The following is a 20,456-nucleotide window of genomic DNA, read 5'->3' on the forward strand; positions in this document are numbered from 1 at the left end:
TTTTTTTTTTTTTTTTTTTTTTTTTTTTTTTTTTTTTTTTTTTTTTTTTTTTTTTTTTTTTGTCTCTTATCCTGGGCACCTCCTCTGTCTCTGCCATTTATTAGCCATGTGAACTTGGCCAAATCACTTCACCTCCCTGAGCCTCAGATTCCTCATCTGTCAAATGGGGTTTTATAAACACCTACCTCGCAGGGTTGTTGTGAGGATTTCATGCAGTAATGTATGTACAGCGCCTAGCACAGTGCCTGGCACACAGTAGGCGCTCAATAAATCTAAGCTTCCCTGGCTCGGGCTCAGTGTCCTCCTTTCCCCTCACGCCTTCTCGCTCGGTGCATTGGGGAGGCCGCCTCTCCTTGGAGAGCCTCTGGCTACCCTGCCTCCCGGTCTGCGTCCCCGCCCCCCATTCCGGTCAGGGGCTGAGTCAGCTGGGGTAAATTTAACCGCGGCCAGGCAGGCGCGGGGACTTCGCCAGACTCGACACCCGTCCCGGCCCCGCCTCTACCCCCCGCTCCCACCGAGGCCGCAGCCCCAGCTCTCTTGGCGCTCGGGGCCCCAGCCCACTGTCAAACAGCTCACGGTCTCGGGCTCAGGTACCTGCAGGTCAGCAGGGAGACCGGGCTCCTCTGTGGGTCCCGAACCGGAGGCGATGCTGTCACCCGACAGGGTCCTGGCGGGCCCCCAGGGCTGCAGAGAGGAGCCTAACCTGCCTGGCCCACAGGATGGGTGTGCAGATTCTCAGGTCACCTGGCAGAAAGAGTCTAGGACGCGTCAGTGAGAGACTGGGGAAGAGTTGGTTAGGCTGAAGTTCCAAGGTGCACGCTTGAGGGATAACTTTCATAGGGCTCTAAATTGTAGGTGCTGTGTAGTTTGGAGCCCCCTTTTTGTATCTATCCTGGTTTGTTGTTTAACGTTACTATTTCCGCCTCTCTCCCCGCTCTCAACATATATATATATATATATATGGTGTTATACTTTCCTGCTGGGTTTTGAAGACCAAGATCTATGTTAATATATCAATCAAGGTCAGTTATGTCACTCAGGAGTTAAGGGGCTATTTGGGGCCATGTGCCCAGCCTCTTACCTCCTCTGGCTTTTTCTTGTACCACCTGTGTTGTCTGCCAGGATGGGTCACGGTATTTGCTAGACCACTTGGCTTCCTTGCAAGCACGGGAATGGTCCCCTCATTCCCCTCTGTAGTGACTCTTCTTTTACCACAGTGCACCCCGATGTCTCCTGCCTGCTGGGGTGCCACAGTCTCCCTGCTTGGGAGGTTGAGTGACTCACTGGAGTTGTAGGGCCCTTTTAGAGAAGTCCCTTCACATCCTGGGTGCTCTTACCTGAGTCATCTTCCTGACCTTTTGTCTCCAAGGCTCAACTCTGAACACCTGGAAGGTCAGTTGCACCAGTCTTGAGGTGGAAACAGCAGGCTTTAAACTTAGCTATGGTATAATCTTATCTGGAGATCTGGGACTTCAAAATGTAGAGTAGGAAGGACTTGACTAGAAAGCAGTGAGCTCTTCTATTAATCAAGGTCATTTTAGTATTAGGAATCTACTCTACCTGCGCTGTGTGTGATGGCCTACCATCTTAACATCTGCTTATTCTATAAAATGTTAGTAGATAAGAGTCAAAATATGGGGGTACATGTCTTTTTGGGGATAGGGTCTTGCTATGTAGTTCAGTCTGGCCTTGAGCTCACTGTGTAGTACAGGCTGGCCTCAAACTCATGGCAATCCTCCTGCCTCGGCCTCCCAAGTGCTGGATCACAGGTGTGCACCACCACACCCTACTAATGCCAAACCTTTAATCTTTAGAGTGGCACTACCTGGACTACACATTGTTTAGGCACATCTAACTATTATCATACGATTCCATAACAATCATCTTTAACACAACAAACATAAGCTTGAAAGTCTTCATTATAAATGGTTTTGCTCAAGGACACCAGTGTGGTAAGGTGATCTCCTAAACTCTGTATTTTCAGGGCTAGGGATTTAGCTCAGTGGTTCCACCACCTGCCTCAAAAAAGCACAAGGACCTGAGTTTGGTCCTGGGTACCAAAAATAAATAAATAAATTCTATATTTTAATGGACTCATACACTTGGGGAATATAAATGTATTTAATATACCAAGAGGTTAGCAATAGCTGGCATCACATCTATATAGAAATACTGTTGGGTTTTTTTTTTTGTTGTTGTTTGTTTGTTTGGTGCCAGGGATTGAACTGGCAGGCATGGCACCACTGAGCTAAATCCCCAGCGCTTGTTGTTGTTTTTGAGACAGGGTCTTGCTTTTTAGTTCAGGCTGGCCTTGAGCTGAGTGACCCAGGCTGCCTCAAACTTGCAGGGATCTTCTGCCTCAGCATCCTGAGTGCTGGGATTGCAGGAGTACACCACCACTCTCAGTCGAAATCTTTTACATAATTAGTTTAGTTACTCTTAAGGTGAAATTTAGATTCTTTGCACAGGTTTCCCTGGAGTAACTGAACTGACAGAAATTTTAAAATATCTCTCTCTTTTTTTTTTTTTTGGTTTTTTTTTGAGACAGGGTCTCACTATGTACTTGACACTGACCTGGAACTCACTATGTAGCCCAGGATGGTCTTGAACTCACAGTGATCCTCCTGCCTCAGCCTCCTGAGTGCTGGAATTACAGGCATGCACCACCACACCCAGCTTAAAAATATCTTTAGATCTCATAAATTTGGGAAACTGTTAATGACCACAAAAATATTTATTGCCCAACATGTAAGCATATCTCATTTTATTTATTTTATTTTTTTCTCATTGGGTTTATTGGTACATTTTAGATATACAGTACAGTTACATTCATCATTGGGATCTTGTACCTTTACATGACAGGTCTTGGTTCTCATTTTTCCCCTTGTCCCTGCCCTCCCTTCATCCCCTCCTCCTTTCCCTATTTACAAATATTTTATTTCCATTTTTTCATTTTCTCACTTTTTTCTTTTCCCTTATTTCCTTTCCCCTACCCTTCCCCCACTTCCCCTACACCTTTAGCCCTTTTCTTCCTATTTCATATTGTCAATTATACCTTTAGCATCTTATGTACAATTATAGTTTTTCACACCAGAGAAACTATTCAGAGTGTGACTTATTTATTTCACTTAGAGTATAGCCTCAATATGCATCCATTTTCCTATGAATGACTCTAATTTCTCATTCTTTATGGCTGAGTAGTACACCATTTTATAGGAAAACCACATCTTCTTTATCCAACTGATGGGCAAATGGGCTAAAAATATGGAATGCTTCAGGAATTTGCATGTCATCCTTGTGCAGGGGCCATGCTAATCTTCTCTGTACTGTTCCATTTTAGTATGTGTGCTGCCGGAGTGAGAACACATCTCATTTTATATAATAACAAAATGCTTATTTAGTGAAATCCAATAGCTGTAGGTTAAGTTTTAAATGGCAGGACAAAATTTAAAGAGATGTCAAAAAATTTTTGATCGTTTATGTTTATGGTCTTGCCTACTGGTTACTTTGTATGCATTAAACATATGTTTAATGTTTTTTGTTTTGTTTTGTTTTTTTGGTATCAGGGATTGAACTTGGGACCTTGCACTTGCAAGGCAAGTAGCAGAACCACTAAGCTAAATCCCTGGCTCTGCAGTTTTGTTTTGTTGAGACAGGGGGTCTTGCTATGTATCCCAGGGTGACCTCAAGGCAATCCTCCTGCCTCAGGCTCCCAAGTGCTAGGATACATAGTCTAAATTCTATAAACTTTTTACATTAGGTGAAACTCAGGTCAGGCATGGTGACACACACCTGTAACCTCAGCACTCAGGAGGCTGAGGCAAGAGGATCACTGAAAGTTTGAGGCCAGCCTGAGTTACATAGTGAGTTCAAGGCTGGCCTGAACTACATAGTGAGACCTGTCTCAAAGAAACAAACAAACAAACAAACAAAAAACAAAGCAGAACATAAGGTGAAGCTCAGACTCATTTTATAACAATTTATAACAATTTTATAAAAAACATTTTATAACAATCCAACGTTTAAATAATGTTTAACTCTTAAAATGCAGGGATTTGGGGTGATCAAAAATTAAATTGTGGGGCTAGGGATTTAGCTCAGTGGCGCCACTGCCTTCCTTGCAAGCTCAAGGACCAGAGTTTGATCCCCAGTACCACCCCCCCAAAAAAAAATTCAATTGTGAAAAAACTTAAATGTGGAAAACACAAGGAATTATTATGGCTTGTTTATTTATTTATTGTTACTAAGGATTGAACCCTGGGCTCCTTACCTTCTCCCTAGTACGGGGGAAGGGAGTTATCTCAATAAAATATAAAACCTTTTTTTTAATTTAGTTTTTTGTAAGTTTAACCAACAGCATTTTAACCTTAAGAAACTTAATTGCTTTAGGCACAAAAAAACTCTCTAACCTTTTAATTAAAGCCAACATAATTATATATCATAATAATATTTAATAACTTTTTTGGTGTGGGGCACAAGAAGATTCTGGGAAATACCAGAGAAGCCTCCCATCAGTGGAGAAAACTGAAGCAAATCTGATTAGGTAGCTGCTTTTTCAGGCACAGAGGGGAATTTTGTCCAGTAGTTCCCTAGCCCAAGATCCTTCATCTAGGGGAATTTTAAAAGTGTTATTTTAAATTGGTGGTACATATCTGTAATCTCAGCACTTGCAGAGGCAGGAGGATCAGCATGAGCTCGAGACCAGCCTGGATACTGCCTCAAGCAAGATTCTGTCTCAAAAAATGTCTAAAAAAATAATAGCAATATAAAACTATATATTAGAAATTTAACTCAGGTAAGGAAGCAATCTTTTACCTTTATGTATTTTAATAACTTATAAAAGCACACTTATTAGGTCAAAATATATTCTTATAAACTTTAAGAAGACAATACTTGAATTTATAATTATAGTTTTTTATTTATATTGTTTTGATATTTTGTTTTTGTTTTTTGAGATGAAGTCTCACTATGTAGTCTGGACTGGGTTCAAACTCCCACCAATCCTCCTGCCTCAGCTTCTGTAGTGCTGGGATTACAGGTGTGTGACACCACACCCAGCTTGAATTTACATTTAATTAACTGATGACTCAGATGTTATGAACATTTATAGACATTAGTGTCATTTGTATTTGCTTATTTATTTAACAATTACTTTAGATTACTCATGAGAGCTAAAGCATAGCATCGTTAACATTCTTAAGCCGCCATATATATATATATATAATCTTTAACCAAGGAAAAACTCTTAAGTTATTGTACACAGAAACAATGGACATTGCATTTATAAAACCAGTTTTTAAAAGATAAATATTATCTCGATTGGCTAACAACCTGGACAAAACATGTCACAAACTTTAAAGACATCTTACTCTTATCTTACCAATTTAAATTACCTTACCAAGCCAGGCAAACAAAGAACATTTGGGCTATTTAATCTATAAACCAATTTAAAAAGAATTTTTAGCCAGGGACTTAGCTCAGTGGTGCTGCTGCCTGCCTTGTAAGTACAAGGTCCCGAGCTGAATCCCAGGTACCAAAAAAAGAGAACTTTTAGAGGATAACATATACCTGAAAGTTCACACACAGAAACGTATGTATTAATCTAAATTGAATAACCTTTGTTACTAAACTTCCAGGGTTTTGTTTGCAAGTTTTACATAAGCCTTGGGCCTGGCAGTTTCTACTCTGTAATGTTTTATGGATTTATGTATTCATTTATTTTTGGTACCAGGGATCGAACTTGGGCCCTTGCGCTTGCAAGGCAGGCGCTGGAATCACTGAGCCAAATCCCCAGCTACTGTTTAATGTTTTAAGTGAGTTTGGTAACCCTTGAATATCTGTACAGCCATTTTTTTTTCTTTTTTTTTTTTATTGAGTTTATTGGTACATTTAGGGATACAGTACAGTTACGTTCATTGTTGGGATCATGTACCTTTACATGGCAAGTCTTGATTCTCATTTTTTTCCCCTTACCTCTGCCCATTTTTTTTTTAAATAGAAAGTCTTCTCAGAAGAAAGTCTGTAAGAGCAAAAATTGAAAAAAAGAAAAAAAATGAAATTAATATAAGTTGGAAAATATTTTATTAAAAAGCAGCCGCAGGTACTTTAACCAATTATTTGATACAAATTAACAGACAGACCAGAAAACATATAAAACAAGCCAGATGTTGTGGCTCACTCCTGTAACCCCAGCACTTAGAAGTTTGAGGCAAGAGGATTGTTGAGCATTCAAGGTTTATATATGAGTTCAAGGCCAGCTTTAACTACATATTGAGACCCAGTCTCAGAAATAAAATAAAATAAAATACAAACATTTATATTAAATCAAAATGCACTCTCAGATAAATTGGTCATGCTGAATTATAGTCTTTTTCTTAGTTTTTGGTTTGTAACTATATATAAATAGACTAGTCAGAATTTTCCTTGGAGTTATCAGTTGGCATTCCTTTTTTCTTACGTAAATTGTAACACTATTTCAATGCTCAAAGATACTTTTCCTCTAGTTAACACTAGAGAGTTCTTTTTATTTTTTATTTTTAGACAGGATCTTGCTATGTAATTCAGGCTGGCCTTGAACTTGCAGTGATCCTCCTGCTTCAGCCTCCTGAGTACTGTGATCATAGGCATGCACCTCCACACGCAGCAACACTATAGATAGGCTTCTAACAAATAAGAGTCAGAAGATGGGATCTTTGCTTAGTTTCCTTCCTTATTATAAAACCAAGTTTGAGCCCTTGTCTGTTACATTTGGGAAAAATAATCAACCTTTTAAAATCCTCCATTTGGGCCAGGGATTTTTAGCTCAGTGGTGCTACACCTACCTGGCAAGCACAAGGTCCTGAGTTCTATTTCTAGTACTGAAAAAAAAAAAAGTCCTCCATTTTAGAAGCGAAAATAGAAGGAAAAAATGGAAACAAAGCTTTTGTACATAGGGAAGGGAAGGGGCTTGAAGGGAGAGGGAAGGGGAAAAGAGAGGCTGGATGTACCATGCACAGGTGCAAATACACTAGGATAAGTGTTATCATTATGTATACCTAAAATGTACCAATAAATGTTTTGCTATTTTAAAAATAAATAGATAAAATAAATTCTATTTTAGACCAGGCATGGTGGCTCACATCTGTAATCCCAGCACTTGGGAGGCTGAGGCAGGAGGATTGCCATGAGTTTGAGACCAGCTTGGGTTACATAGTGAGTTCAAGTGTGGTCTGATCTACATAGCAAGACCCTGTCTCAAAAAATAAAACAAAATCCTCCGTTTTAAAAGGGTCCCAATTTTTAAAAAAATATCACCTGTATTTTCTTTTTGTTTATTTATTTTTATTTTGTAAAATATTACCTAAAGGCAACATTTTGGGGAAAGACATCGAGTTACCCATAATCATTTAAGATGCATTTCAGGCCTTTAAACTCTCTGTTATGTACTTTAAAAAAGAGGTACAGAGAGAAAAAAGGAAGGAAGAGAGGAAAGCTAGAATCCCAGGGTCAGGTGTCCCTAGGAGGCCTGCCCCGCAGAGTTGGAGCTGCCTGTGAGTGGCAGTTCTGCCTGCCTTCTGTTGTGACTTGTTCAGGCAACCTTGTCTCTCATGGAGAAATCTGCTGCTCATGTCCAGGACAAGAATCCTAGTTCCTGGCACGAAGCTACTCCAGTCTTTGTCAACGGGTCTGAAAGGTGGAAAAAAGAAGTTATCCACAACATCTGGACTTCACTCGAAATTTTGCCCCAAAGGTCTTTCTATGTAGGACCTGTAACATTCAAGGAACTCATAGAGGGTTTGGAAAGTCTGGAGATGCCGCTTCATAACTAAATTGCATATCATTTCAATAGGGGAATACGCTTGTGGCTAAAGTTCTCACAAAGACACCACAATCAAATAAGGTGGAGGGAGGAAGCAAGCTAACATTAGGAAGTGACCCCATGAGCCCACAGAAAAGAACCTATAGGCAGGCCTGGCCAGGCTGCCCCGAGGACCCAGGGAGGTGACATTTGGCCAGCTACAAAGGCTGCGGGTCCTTCCTCCTGTGTGGGACACAAAAGGAGGACAGAGGGACAATAATTCTGGCGCCATGTGAAGATGTCCAGAGCTCCCCAGCTCCCACTGATCCCCCTCAACCTCTGGTTTTGACTAATATCCCCACTCACTAATACCAATAATTAAAGGGTATGAGTCTTTGGACAGATGGAAGCCACAAGGTGGGAGAGAGGGACAAGAAGGGGATGGGTTTAGGGAGGGGGCTCCTCAGTTTGAGTCCATAGCACCTAGCACATCTGAGGGCAACACCTGCGATTGCTGAAGGACCACTGGAACCTGCAGAGCCCCAGACTTGTTCCGAGCCACCCAGAAACGGAGCGCAGTGTCAGGAGGGACCTGCCCTGCCCTGTCCGGCCCTGCCCCAACCGTAGGATAGGTTAGCAGGCTCGCTGGCTCCCTCTACAAAAAAAACGAATGTTCAGGACACACCTGTGAGAGACTCGGGAAGGATTTATCAGTAATTAACGGGGACCGGGGATTTAGCTCAGCCTTACTGCACCTGCCTTACAAGCACAAGGTCCTGAGTTTGATCCCTGGTACCCAAAAAAAGAAAAGAAAAGAAATTAAAAGGTACACACTCAAGAAATTAGAATGTAGACCCTCTCTCTCTTGAGAGGTGCATTATTACTGGAAAATTTATGTTTCTCTTGAGGGGTTGGGAACTCTGGGAAAAGATGCTCCCCCCTCCAAGGTATCTGCCAGTTTGACAGGAATGGGCACAATTTTTTTCTTTTTTGGTACCATGGATCAAACTCGGGACCTTGAGCTTGTGAGGCAGGCAGAGGCACCACTGGGCTAAATCCCTGGCCCAGGGCACAATTTTTTCATCTCCAGCCCTGTTGTTGTTGTTGTTGGTTTGTTTTTGGTACTGGGGATCAAACTCAGGACATTGCGCTTGTCAGGCAGGCAGTGGCACTGAGCTAAAACCCTGACCTACCCTGTTGTTTCATTTTGAGCGGTCTTGATAAATTGCCCAAACTGGATTTGAATGTGCAATTGTGTTTCAACCTCCTAGAGTTCTGGGATTACAGGTGTGTACCACCACGCCTGGCTCAATTGAAACATTCTTTGGATTCTCTGGATCTGTTCTTTTATATTAGGATCAGGTTCTTGCTTTTTATTTCTTTAACAACACCAGTTTAGGGACTTTCAATATTCCCGAGGAGCCAGTCATGATTGGCACACGTCTGTAATCCCAGAGGGTGAGGCAGTAAGATCACATCAAGTTTGAGGCCAGGGAAGGCTACATAATGAGTTCGAGTCCAGCCTGCACTCTAAAGTGAGACTCTGTCTCAACAAACAAACAAAAACATTATATATATTCCTGAGGAATTGTGGGTGTGATGGGTCTGGAAGGAAAGAAAAAGTGATGCAGAGGGGGCTGGGGATTTAGCTCAGTGGTTTCCCTGCCTGCCTTGCAAGTGCAACGATCCCGAGTTCGATCCCCAGTACCAAAAAAAGTGATACAGAGGGATTCTGACATTCATCACTTTGGGTAACATCAACTGGGCCCCAAAAGTTGCAGTCTTCTTAAAATTACAATTTTTCAGTTGTGATTTCCTTGTCTCCTTTCTACCCGTCCTTTATTTCTTCTAGCCTGCCTTAGGGCCAGCTGGAACTCATACTGCTAGATTTTAAACAGCTCTCCCCAGAGCAGGTGAAGGGAGCCAGGCAACCCTGGGCAGAGACCCCAGCTTCCCGATTTTCTCCTTCCACTGTGATCCTAAGTGTGGACAAGCCTAGTGCCAGAGCATTCACTGAACACCTGCTAGGAACAAGGCACTGGGCCAGGCTCCAGAACAGAGATGACCAAACTTGCTAGACACTTCGGCAAACATGGAAACCCAGAAATGCCAGTACTGAGCGGTGCCTGTTGAGTACTCTGCAGAGTCAGACAGGGAAGGTTATATTTTATGAGGTCTGGGAAGGCTATGTAGAGGGAGGGATGTCTGAAATAAAATCTGGTGAAAGGGAATTTGGAGTACCGAGGTGGCGTAGGACTTGGAGTCCCAGCTTCCTGGGAGGCTGAGGTAGGAACACCATTTGAGCCCAGGAATTTATGACCAGTCCGGGTAACATAACAAGACCCCTCTGGAATGAATGAATGAACGAATGAATGACAAGTAGAGGGAACAAAGTAGCAAAAACAGAGGCATGGATGCAGAGAAATGTGGTATTTAGGAAATTCCCAAATGGCCCAGCCTGTATGCAGTTGAGAGGGCATTCAGAAAGGTTTTGGATGATCAAGCAGGAGGGGAAACTGAGACCAGATCCAGTGAGCCCAGGTCACTGAACCCTGGGCTTGTGAAGAGAACAGGCTTCACCCTAGGAGGGAAATTGAGGAAGGCCAGGGCATTGGTGAAAGGACTTGGATTTTGCTACAACCCAGGGGGCACAGGAGCCCTGGGACTGGTAGAAGAGGTAAGTGGCATGGGATTGTGGAGGGGCTGGCCCTGTAGCGTAGAGTGCCCCCTCCTCCTTCCTTTCTCTCTTAGGGGCAGTACTGGGGATTGAACCTTTGTACTGAGTTATATCCTCAGTCCCCCAATTTTTTTTTTCTTTTGAGACTGTGTCTCGCTAGTCTCTAAGTTGCCCAGAGTATGCTCAAACTTGTGATCCTCCTGCCTCAGCCTCCCAGAGTGCCAAAATTTGCACCACTACTCCCATCTAGGAGTCCAGTTTCTAAGAGCTCACTCACACTGCTACCATTCTTGGGGAATGGAGGTCTGCCATGTGTGTTTAGAGTCTGGCAGACGATGTTTAAATCTTGCCTTTACCCTCTTCTAATTGTGTGACCTTTAGCAAGGTACTCTACCTCCCTGTGCCTCAGTGTCCAGTATAAAATGAGGTCACTAAAAGTGGTTTTTCATAGACTCATTGGGAAGACTGCATGACTTGATACATAAAGTACTTAAAACAATGCCTGATATACAGTGAATGATATGCAAGTATTAGCTCTGATTATGATTTGTCCTTAGGGTTATTTTATTGATGGTGGGGTGTGGAAATAAGAGGATGGGGGAGAGAGAAGTTGAGGCAGGAGAGGAGGAGGAACCAGAAGCAGTGGTAACATGGGGAGGAAGCCTAGGTGGGTGAACACAGCCCCTAGAACAAGCTAATGATGCCTGGCCGCACGCAGGTGGTCAGGGTGTCAGAGCAACAGGTCTCCCATCTCTGCTAGCAGTGCTGCCAGAGTTCCATGGAGAAAAGGGAGAGAGAAGGTAGGAGCAACCTCAGATGTGGGGCGAACCCCTGCTAAGCTGTATCTCAGACTGGTCTTGCAGGCCCTGTGGGTGGCAGCCTGGAGGCTCCCTGCTGCGAAAATGACTTCTAAATCTGGCTGTGTCTGCCGGCCAGCAGGCCTCCTCACTGAGGCCACAGCTGCCCCCACTCTCAGGGCAGCCTCCCCGGTCAGGAATAGGGGCAGCAGACACAGGAGAATATGGTCAGTTTAGGGTAGTGAGGGACTGTGACAGCCAGGTTCTTCCCAGGGAAGCTCTTTCTGCCCCACTTAATACGGCTACAGAGGAGCCAGGAGTGCCCTGGGACTTCCTGAGATCAGCCACAAATGGGCAAAGCAAGCCAAGAACCAGACCGCAACCCTAGGGCTGCAGAGTGGCATAGTCAGGAGTGGGAATGTGTGTGCGTGAGAAGAAAAGGACCAGGAGAGGATTGGGGAAGGGTGAGAAGTGTGTCTGTGGGGAGCAGCATCATTATGCACCCAGTTCTTCATTTTTTCACTTGCCTGTTAAACACATACGTGAGGGTCAAGTGTGGTGGCACACACCTATAATCCCAGCACTCTGGGAGGCTGAGGCAGGAGGATCACAAGTTTGAGCCCAGCTGGACAACTTAGTGTCGTAATGAAACCCTGTCTCAAAAGAAAAATTAAAAAGGTCTGGGGATATAGCTCAGTGTGAAGGCCCTGCATTCAATATCCAGTACTACAATGGGCAAACAAACAAAAATAAGTGTGGTGGCACACACCTATAATCCCAGCACTCTGGGAGGCTGAGGCAGGAGGATCACAAGTTTGAGCCCAGCTGGACAACTTAGTGTCGTAATGAAACCCTGTCTCAAAAGAAAAATTAAAAAGGTCTGGGGATATAGCTCAGTGTGAAGGCCCTGCATTCAATATCCAGTACTACAATGGGCAAACAAACAAACAAAAATAAAAAAAAAATAGAAAACGTATGCAAGGGTACAGAAGAGACTCCTGTACACTTTCTGTCTTCACCAGTGTGTGTCCAACCTTTGACTTTCCTGGGCCACATTGAGAGAAAAGGAATTGTCTTGGGCCATATAGAAAATATGCAATATAGCAAATGTATATAAGTAACAAATTCCTTTACATTTTTTAATTATAACACTAAAAAAACAAACAAAAGTGGAAAAATGGGAGTGGCCTGCAGGCTGCAGGTTGCACGCACCTGCTGGACATCCAGACTATGCGTGACAGAGGGAAGGAATCTGAGACAGAAAGAGGAACCCACCAGAGATGTCACAGTGCAGGCAGACAGCGCCATGCAACGCCATACGTGTGTTGCTGAGGAGACAGGCGGGTATGAGGGAAGTGGCAGCTCTCACACACTAGGACTCACCGGGCTTAACTTACTTCCAGGCCTCTGGGAGACAAGTTGCTGAGGGTGCCTATGCTAGTGAAGGAAGGCTCAACCTACATGCTGTCCTTGTTTCTGTGTGGCATAGGCTGGGCTCCCTCTCTGGAGACAGCTGATGCTTCATAGCCTTTCGTGAGCCCTTTTTTGGATGGAGATTTCATCCACTTACCCATCCATCCATGCATCCCACCCATTCCCTTACCTATCTATCCACAAACTCATGTATCAGCCATCTGGCCATCCCTCCGTATCAGCCCATCAATGCATGCATTTATTCTACCATTCACCCCTTCATCTATCATCTACCCATCCATCTACTGATTTAATAAGGGTGTATGGACCTGGGTGTGGTGGCCCATACCTGTAATCCCAACACTCTGGGAGGCTGGGGCAGAAAGATCACAAATTTGAGCTCAATTGCAACTTAGCAACCCTGTCTTAAATTTAAAAGTTAAAAAGAAAAAAAGGCTGCAGATGCAGCTTTATGTGAAGACCCTGGGTTTAATCCCCACTTAAAAGAAGGCATACACAGGGAAGGATGGAGAGAGAGAGAGAGAGAGAGAGAGAGAGAGAGAGAGAGAGAGAGAGAACAGAGCCCACATCCTCAGGGAGCTGGAAGCCTTGAAAGGGTGCAGATAACATACCAGATACCAGCCAATGGGACAGCCTCACAGACAAGGTGTTTCAGATGGGCAAGGCTGCTGTGCCAAGGGAAATAAGATTCTTCATGGAAGGCTGAGGACTCAGCTCAGTGGTGCCACCACCTGCCTCGCAAGCTTAAGGACCAGAGTTCGATCCCCGGTCCCCACCACCACCCCCTGGGAAAAAAAAAAAAGAAAAAAAAGAAAAAGAGTCTTCATGGAGGAAGGGACATTCGAGACAAGTTTCAGTAGGAAGATGGAGAAGGGAAGGGGTACATCCTAGTCCCAGGGTATGGGGAAGCACATGACTTTGCCAGGAGAGAGAAGCATTGGGGGAATGTGGGGACGCAGAGGGGTGGGTCCTGGCACATACCTGTAGACCCAACTACTTTGGGATGCTGAGGCAGGAAGATTGGATCACTTGAACGATAGAGTTTTTGTTTTTTTCTGATACCGGGAATCAAACTCAGGACCTTGCGTTTGTGAGGCAGGTGTGGCACGCAGCTAACCCCCCAGCCCATGGTAGTTTTGGAACTAGGAGCATCCTACGGCCTCCTCCACACCAATAGAATTTTTTCCCCAATGCTTGATTATGACCCTTGTTGGGCTTATTACCTTGTGGAATCCTCCTGCTGAATCATGAGCAACTCAAGGGTCAGGCTTTTAAATTTAGCTCTGTATCCCCTAAACGCATGGCATGGAGAGGTGCTCTGAAAATTCTTCAGGGAAGGAACCAATGATAAAAGTGCCACAGGAACAGGAGCAGGATTGTGCAGCGTCACATACATGGGAGGAGAGGAGAGAGGAGGTGAACTTGCCTCTTGCTGGGGTTTCTCCAGGCGCCCTTCCAAGAAGCACCACACAGGGGCGCTGTTCCAACCGCTGTTGTGAATTTGGCCAGGGTCTCTTAGTGTTTCTGTTGGTGCAGTGCCCATCCAACAACTGTCCAGGAATGGTCTAGACATCTCCTTCCAGCAAGTCCTGCGAGAATGAAGAGACTAAGTGCAGCTGTGGAAAAGAAGAGCTGACAGACCAAAACCTCAGTGCAAATACAAACCTCATCCATCTAACCACTCATTAGACAGTGCCTACCAGGTTCCAGGTACAATGTTAGAGTGTTGTAAAAGCAACAGTGACCAAGACACAGTTCCTGCTACCAAAAGCTCACAGTTTAGTCCTGCCCAAATCTTCCCTTCTTATGTGTTCACACACACACACACACAAACACACACACACACACCCCTATTCGGCACAGACTGGTCCCCTGGACCCGGGAAGCCATCTACTGTTCAGCAGTGCTCACACATTCAGCCACGCTTTTCCCTGAGGTTGCTGCATGGCCACATGAATGTTGACCCTTGGGAATGCTGTGACCCTTGAATGCTCCTTTCCTGGATGGTTCCTCTTGTCTTTCCCCTCAGCTCTCTGACACACCCTTTCCTGTTCTTTCTCCCCAGTTTTCCAATCATATACACAGCCACTCACCCAGCCTTGGTAGCTTTAGGGAGCTCCCCAGGGTAGGCCTAGTATAAGCTAGGGCCTCCTCACACCCTAGAGCTCTGAAGGCTATAAGGACATGAGGGTGCATCTGTAAAAGGGTCCAGCCCTGGTGCTACCTACCCAGAATTGAAGATTTGGAGAGTTTAGAAAACTAAAGACTCAGAAACATGCCCCTCTTGTGGCCTGAAGGCTCTGCCAGCCAAACGTGTCCCTGCCTTCCTTTCTCATCTAGTACGGGAGGGCAGAGCCTTTCCCTGGACACAAACCTACGGTGGTAGTGGATGTGAGAGACACTGGTTGGAGGTGGAACATTGTCCACTTTCCCAACATGCTCCAGGGCCCATCTTAGCCCTTGGCGGGTTTGGGAGAGGAAAGGAGGGAGGGTTGGTGCCGAGAGTGGGAGCCAGGCCCATCGAGGTCCTGGTAGAGAATGCCGCATTGTTGGCCAGGCCAGAGTCACAGATAATTACCTCAATTAGTGACAATGGGAGAGTAATAAATACAGGCTTAGTGTCTCCTACCCCACCAGGGCTCCGAAGATTAATCCAGGCTGACGGGCGGGCCCTGAAAGGCGTGATGGACAATTCATTAAACTCCCCAAATGCCGCACAACCTGGGCGTGAAGGCTGAGTTAGCCCCCTGGGGGCTGAGCCTTTGTCCTGATTGTGTGTCTCCGCCACAGCAGAGCCCAGCAGCCCCCAGAGAGCAGGGAGGTGAGTGGGGCTCCCCCAGCCTGGCCAGGCGGCGTGGGGATTAGGCCTTGGTCCGGCCCTGGTTGCCCTGGCACACTGGCCCAGCCTGGCTGGAATGTCCGTGGGGGGGAGCAGGCCGAGCGGAGGGGCGGGGCCGACAAGGTGGGGTAAGGGGGGTACACAAAACCAGGGGCAGGAGGAGTTAATTAGACGCCAGCCGAGGAGGGCGAGGGGCCACAATTGGGCTGTGGGGCCGCCGGGGCGGCCCCTTCACTTCCGAGGATTAATAGGGAGGAGGGAGAGGGAGGGGTTCAGCTCTGGGGGAGCAGAGTGGAAGCTTCACAGGGTGGCACTGCCCCCTCTTGCCCAGCTGGGCACCTACTTGGCAAATGGCTGGGAGGCAGGTGGCTCTGGCAGCCTGGGCAGGTTCCCTCAGGTTGGCTCTTTCTTCGTCCTGTGGCACCTACGTGGGAGGACCAATGGCACTGAGGGAGACAGGACTTATGTGTTGGGGAAATGAAGGAGGCAGGCATGGTTAGGGGCCTGTTCTTAGGCCTCTTTCCCAGCCTGCTCCCCACCGCATAACCCACTGAGGGAGAAACTGAGGGACAGCAAAGCTTCGCTTTTACAAAGCTACCAGGCTGAAGCCAGGACACCCGGGGTGGGGCCTGGGGGGCTGTAGCTGTAGTGATGTGAAATGTACAGGAGCAGATGTGGCTTTCGCTGCTTGTGCTGGTGGACCTGCGTGCGGCCGGCGTTCAGCAAGCCCTCAGTCATTCCTGTCATTCCTGACGGTGAACACCTGTTGAGTGAATACAGCAGCAAGTGAATTTCTATTTTTCTGAGGACAAATACAGTAGATGTGAGGAAGAGAAGTAGCACCGGGCTGCATCTGGACATAAAGTGGCTTTGGGTCCTTTCATGCTGAGCTGCCTGCCAGCTGTGGCCCCAGGAAGATGGGGACACCATCTCTAAGGAAATGAGCAAAGTCCGGGGAAAATGGAGCAGCAGTTGTTCCTTCACCTGGCAAAGGAAAGAAGAAGAAAGAGAAGAAGAAGGAGAGGGAAAGAAAAAAAAAGAAAAAAAAAACCAGTAGCCTGTTGGAAGCCCCACTTCCTCTTGGGCCTCAAAGAGCAGGGCAGCCCTGGCCCCTCCCTAGGAGCCACCCCACCCTGCCCCCTCCCGGGGGAGGACAGGGGAGCGAGTTGGCGGCAGTTCCCCAGGCGTATTTATAACCCGCTGCTCCTCACCAGCGTCTGCTTTTAGCCCAGACGGGGGAGAGGGCAGGGGGGTGGTCTGTCTCACGCCAGGCGCCCCAACTGGGTGTGGAAAAAGTGAGTAAGGGTGAGTGGTGGGCAGCTCTGCATGGATATTCCTGCTCACACCACAGCCAAACAGCTTATTTTCTCCTCATTTTGTTATTTTTCTGCCTCTGGCCTGGAGGGCAGGACTGAGCCAGCCCCAGGGGCTGGGGGAGGGCTCTGGACCCTAGGGTATTTGCAGCCCCACTGACAGGGTTTTTCCAGGGTGCTTGCGGCAGGGTGTGAGCGGTGCTGGCTTCTGACCCCCTGGGGACTGGGTGTCTCAGTCCTGTCAGCTTTTCCACACCCCCTCCCAGGGTATTTCAGGATGAGTCCCTCCCTCACCTACTGAGGGCAGCCTTGTTGGGTCCAGGGTCCCTGCCTCGGAGCCTCCTGGGTGTGTGGCACCTGTATATCGGAGGAGGGCAGGAAGTGGAGCATCGGGCGCATTCCTGACAATGGTGACACTACTAGCCACCACCCTGAGGCACGCTGGGCGCAGAGACTTTGCTGAGACTCTTTCTAGGCACAGTCGCTTTTGTCCCTAGGATCTTCCTGCTCTAGCCCCGTGTGAGAACAGTGCAGATGACTGTGATAACAAAGCAAGCAGGTCCTATACGGTGCATTGCAGACCCTACAGCCTCTTTTACTGTTTTTTCTTGGGGGTCCTGGTGATTGAACCCAGAACCTCATGCTGCTAGGGAAGCTCTCTACCACTGAGCCACATGCCCATCCTTTTTACTTACTTTTCTTTTAGTTTAGTAGTCCATGATCTGTTAAGGTCTAGCCTTATTCTACTCTTTCTTGCATTCCCTGTCTTTGAAGCTCCAGCCCCTGAAAGACAGAAGGCCTCCACACTAAGGTTTGGAGATGGGAGTCGGTCCTTAAATTCATGCAGGTGCAGAGGGCTTTACACTTAACTGAGGCTTCATTGCAGTCCCTCCATTATTCTGATAGTGTTTGCCAATGTGCAGATCCCCTGGCTGGACTGCAAAGGCCTCCAAGCTGGAAATATGGCGTATACCAAATTGTATCAGCACTGGGCATATGCCTGGTGCAAAAGAAGTGCCAATGAGTGTTCAAATTATCCAAATTTCCAGGTACATGGTCTTCTCATCTCCCTGAACAAGAAGCTTGACAATCATTCCAGTTTAATGGCCAGGTCAAGGGAGGCTGAGAGTGCAAGAGACACACTGAATGTCTAGTTAGGGGGGAGAAAAAGATTTGTTGCTTTCCCTTACTCTTAGAGCTCCTATGTGTCTACTTGGCTCAGAGCAGCTGACTTCCCTGTCTGAGAGAGCCAAGAATTGGAGTTAGGGGTTAGGTGAGAGTGGTTAGAGATAGCTGCTGGACCTGGAGCCCCGCCCTTACCCCCTCACCCCTACTCCCCATCCAGCAGTGGCCCACACTCCCTCTCTCACCTCTGCGGGCCCTGTAACTTCTTGAGGGAAGGTATAGGATCTAATAGGTCTTTGGATTATGGACTGGTCATTCATTATGGAATGCTCTTTACTGGAAACCCAAGGCCTTTCAGATGCCTCCTACCAGGATCAATAAAGTTTAATCCCCCCCCCCAGGATGTCCATCAGAGCTTTGATGGTGCTCCTTGGCAGATGAAGAGAGGGAAAGGGATGTCATCCCAGGGTTGAGCAGGTCCTGTCTCCACTCCCCTTCCCCCAAGTATATCTCAAAGGCCAACAGGGTCAGAGTTCATACATCCAGGGAGAAATTGGAGGCTGCAAGCCCAGCAAAGGAGTCCTGGAGAGAGGGGGAAATTCTCAAGTTGACTGTTACTAGCTGTTGCCCTTGAGAAAGTAGACTGCTTCAAAGTTCCTGCTGCCTTTTTGGTGGTAGTGGTGGTACGGTGTCAGGGTTAGGGGCTGACAATAAAGCTTGGGGGTTGTCTGAAGTTAGGTTCCACTAGGCTAGGGTTGACCTAGGGCTGGGGACAGGGAGAAGATTAGAGTCAGAGGTTTAGGGCTACTGGCAAGACGTGCTCTGCTGCTAAGTGGTAAAGGTGCTTACAGACGTACCATAGAGGTGTTAGTCACAGAAGAACCCTCATTCTGGGTCTCTGTGTGAATGATGAGCTTAATAGCTTGGCCAAGGGTTACACCTAAGTTTCCTTTTGGTCACATTGATTTAAGTCCAACCCATGTCTGGCTTCTAAGCTCCTTTCTTCTCTCCCACTATCACCTCTGAGCTTTTGGATTCAAGACTCGAGCCTGAGTCCTATTGAGCCCAAGGTTAAGAGCTGGGGTGTTTTCCAGTCTGTGATGGGAGGAGTGCTTAACTGCCCAATGCCCTGACCCCGATAGGTTTCAGGACTGAGAGCTCTACACTGGGCCAATGGCACCCTCTCTGCTTTTTTTATTCCTACTTTTCAGAACATGGTCAGAGCTATCACTCAATTATAGTTATTTTTGCAACATAGGAAAAGCAGGCTCTGAGTTTGTTTAATCCCCATTTATCAAGTGAAGGCACTTGTCCATATCACATAGCCAGCTGCTGTTAGAATAGGAAGAAGAATCCTGCAGGATCCTTTGGCTCCTGACCAGGGTCTTGTCTCAGAAGACCTGGATCCCCGGTGTCCTCATTAGGCTCATCCAAGGGCCAGGACCTCAGGGCCTGCCTGCAAGGCTGAGAAACCAATTCTCCAACAATGCACCCCAGTTGTTTAAAAGAAGTAAGCACCCAGGCCTGAGAGAGGTATGGGTAGGGGGGATACCACCAACCATGTTGTGCTCTGGATTCAAGGAGAAGCTACCAAGTCAATGATAAAAGTAGAGATTTTATTTTGCAGAGGAAGATACTACAGAGGTGGGGGCGAGGAGCCACTAATAGCTACAGTGGAAGGAAGTATTGATTCCGGTAGGCGAAGGCATCTTTGAGAGATGAGGGACAGGAAAGAAGGTTGGAGAGCAGAATGAGAGAGGAATGACAGGGCTATTGTTGGGGGGTGAAGGTGGTCTTGCAAACCAGGCAGGAGCCCAGCACAATAAATAGTTTTATTTACAACAACCAAACTCGTGGCTTTATATTCACGTTTCAGTGCAAATTATTTACACACTGATGAGAAGGCAGACAGGAAGGGGTAGGAGGTGGTGGAGGGAGGCATGGCTCACAGCTGTTCAATGGCCCCACAACAGAGGGCAGGAGAATGGGGGCTTTTCTTCTGGGTCCCCCAAACTTATTGTCCATGTCATCACAGCTGTCCCTTCCCCCAGAACCTCCTTACAGTTCCAGGTAAGGAGAAGAAAGGCCATGCTGCCCAGGTATTTGTTCAGGGTCTGCACCTTGACTGAGGAATGGGAAGGGGCCTGTAGGGACCTGGAGAATACAGATGACAAAGGGGAAGGAAAGAGGCTGAGAGTTCACTGACGCTGGCGCAGTGGAGCCTGGTACACCACTGGGTCGGGAGCTGACCCCCACAGGAGAGGGCACAAATCCTTCTCTCACTTTGGGCCAAGCAGGGGGTCTCCCTTGGAGAGGGAGGAAAGTAGGTAGGAGCAGGTCCATCAGGATGGCCAGAGGGTCTGTGCTGCCCCCAGATAAGTGGCTTGAGCCGTCCCCAGTTAGGAGGAGGTGGGAGACATGGGAGATGGGGTGGCTCGAGGCTCTGGGGTGGAAAGGTAGAAGGGTCTGGAGTGCCAGCGAGTCTCTCTGGGGC

General features: G+C 46.8%; 1 protein-coding gene and 1 non-coding gene across 2 annotated transcripts in view; both read right to left on the reverse strand.

Annotated features, from left to right (window-relative positions):
- Positions 1–3,258: 3,258 nt before the first annotated feature.
- Positions 3,259–3,366, reverse strand: LOC117286242. The gene has a single exon (XR_004517361.1). It is a non-coding gene; the product is annotated as a U6 spliceosomal RNA (small nuclear RNA).
- Positions 3,367–16,118: 12,752 nt separating this feature from the next.
- Positions 16,119–20,456, reverse strand: part of Wnt1 (Wnt family member 1) — an 8,720-nt gene continuing 4,382 nt past the window's right edge. The window contains exon 5 of the mRNA XM_010623696.1: positions 16,119–16,508. Within this exon, the coding sequence (XP_010621998.1) occupies positions 16,119–16,508 (390 nt within the window). The remainder of the gene's footprint in view (positions 16,509–20,456) is intronic.

This window comes from Fukomys damarensis, unplaced genomic scaffold (assembly GCF_012274545.1).
Source record: "Fukomys damarensis isolate Sample0158 unplaced genomic scaffold, DMR_v1.0_HiC HiC_scaffold_15, whole genome shotgun sequence".
Taxonomy (NCBI): domain Eukaryota; kingdom Metazoa; phylum Chordata; class Mammalia; order Rodentia; family Bathyergidae; genus Fukomys; species Fukomys damarensis.